At 33.4% G+C, this 2,500-nt stretch overlaps 1 protein-coding gene across 1 annotated transcript in view; it reads left to right on the plus strand.

Annotated features, from left to right (window-relative positions):
• Positions 1 to 1,219: 1,219 nt before the first annotated feature.
• The window catches only part of LOC144958784 (uncharacterized), a 4,971-nt gene continuing 3,690 nt past the window's right edge, over positions 1,220 to 2,500 (plus strand). The window contains exon 1 of the mRNA XM_078890988.1: positions 1,220 to 1,362. Coding sequence (XP_078747114.1) covers positions 1,321 to 1,362 — 42 coding nt within the window. The 5' untranslated portion in view covers positions 1,220 to 1,320. The remainder of the gene's footprint in view (positions 1,363 to 2,500) is intronic.

A 2,500-nucleotide genomic window follows, 5' to 3' on the forward strand; every position in this document is an offset into this window, starting at 1 on the left:
AAATAAATAAATAGATAAAAGAATAAATAAATAGATAGGTAATAGACAGGTAAATAAATAAATAGATAAACAAATAAATAAATATGATTAAATTCCCTGTATTCTTCCCCAAGGGTAATTTTAGAACAAACCCAGAATAAAGAAATAATTCCACCAAATAAAAACTCATCCAAAAATATCATATTTAACCCGTTAACTGCCGCACTCTAGATAAACTCGCATTTCAAAATTTGGCCAGAAAACTCGTCCTTCAGATATCGATCATAACTGGGACTTCGCGGAGTCTTCCTTAAAGTCCCAGGTTTGAGAGTTGTTGACGAGATGAGAGGCATCTCAATCGATCGATATTTGAAGGACTATTTTTCTGGCCAAATTTTTAAATACGAGGATTTCCAAAGTAGGCTACGGCAGTTATCTGGTTAACAAATTTTAAACGGAAAACACAAAATTGGTTTTGACTTTCGGCTACGTGCACAGAATTGCAGGTCTGATAACCGAACGCACTTGAGGGCTTGATTTAACATTGTTGTAATGAACAATATGTTGCGTTGGTTCTAGAGTATTCCAATACAACAATGGGCCCTTAAGAATTTGGGTTAACGGACCTGCAAATAAGTACACGTCGGCCTTTGTTGGTGATCAAACGCAAATACTTTCCAGGCGAGAGGAAAAGGCGAAGAATGTCAGGTGAACGATGACTGTGATGAGTCGGAATGCTGTGAAATATTGGCTGACGAGCAAGCTGTGGAACGACGGGAAACCAAGACTGGGACCTGTGAACGATACCAGTAAGCAGCGACATTTCATCGCCATCGCTATTTTATTCGTCGTCATCGTCGTCGTCATCATGATGATGATGATCATCATCATCATCATCATCATCATCATCATCATTATCATCATCATCATCATCATCATCATCATCATCATCATCATCATCATCATCATCATCATCATCATCATTATTATTATCGTCATTATAAGAATGAGCCCATAACATTTTGGGTTGTCTGACCTGCAAAATAGTACACGTCGATCCTGATTTTAGGATAGTAATATATTCAGGATGATTTAATCTCTTCATTGTTTTAACTATACTACCCAGTGGTATAATAAGATTTTACTGTATATAAGCAAATCAAATGCATTCCAACCTCACCAGTTATTGTCGTCATACAATATCTATTAATATTTTTTGGCCTAATGTGTTTTCAAACGAATTGTGTTTCTATATAAAGGCTTAACCTGTTTGATGTCACATTATCTCGCCTGTTGTTGATTCCTGAGCTGTTCGTATACCTTGGTTTCTGTTCTGCAACGATGAAGTATCTTTGTCTGTTTCTTGCGTTTGCTCTGGCTGTGGTAAGTGTGATTAAAAGTTTAATTAGAAATAAAGATAGACATGTTCCCGTAGATTGCCCTAGAGGCATGAAACAGTACTGTAGAAGTAAATAATAATTCTATATTTATATATATTTATCGCTCCTTTAACATTAAAGTCGAGCACTTTTATTTCGTGGTTTATATATATATATATATATATATATATATATATATATATATATATATATATATATTATATATATATATATTTATATATATCCTTTCTTTAAAAAATATAGCATTGTGGAGAACATTGTGCTTATTTGAGTCAATCAAAAAATTGATACGGCGAACAACTCTACTGAAAGATTTGAAAATTAGAAATGTATTTTTTGCAGATAGATAAACAGATAACTTGATTTCCTTTTATAATTTAAAGTCAGTTTGAAATTTCGTTGAGTCAAACAGATAATATCATAAAATATGTACCGACGACACTTGGCTCTCAAAATCAACTAATTTTTGACACTAAAAAGTTGTCAATTTGCGTCATCTATTTATGACATCAAGTATTATTATTACTTCCGTTGTGTTGTTGATTTAGCGGTGATCAGTTTTGTTATGTAGTAGTATGTTCTAATTTCGTGTATGTATGAATGTATGTGTGTGTGTGTGTGTGTGTTTGTGTGTGTGTTGTGTATACATTTGTGTGTGTGTGTTGGCATTTTTCAGCAAATCGTGGCATTCATAGTGATATTATTCACTTGATCACATGAAGGTATTTCAGTCGCCATTTTGATTCTTTTTTTTACTATTAGGGTTAGCTCGAGAGGTTAGTCATAAGTGTTATTAAAAGTGCTAGGGTGTTTGTTTTTCCATAAGTTAAGTAAAGGGGAGACATTCCGAAAGCTCCTACATCCCCAGTATTCTTTAAATTTGTATTTTCACCGTTGATATTTTGTCAGGCATTTATTTATTCAGTTTGTCATTATATAGAAGTATTTTAAAAACTCTAGAACAAACCTTGATAGATTTGTGAAAGTTTAACATTTCCTAATTTGACCATTGTTTTGATTTTCGGCCGCCATTTTGATTTGTTAAGTATTGAAAGGTAGTGCAAAGCAGTCCGAGAGTTGTTTTTTTTCTATTAGGGTTAGATTGAGAGGTTAGTCATAAG

The sequence above is a fragment of the Berghia stephanieae genome, chromosome 13, assembly GCF_034508935.2.
Source record: "Berghia stephanieae isolate SIO BIC M18660-M18661 chromosome 13, UCSD_Bste_1.3, whole genome shotgun sequence".
Lineage (NCBI taxonomy): Eukaryota > Metazoa > Mollusca > Gastropoda > Nudibranchia > Aeolidiidae > Berghia > Berghia stephanieae.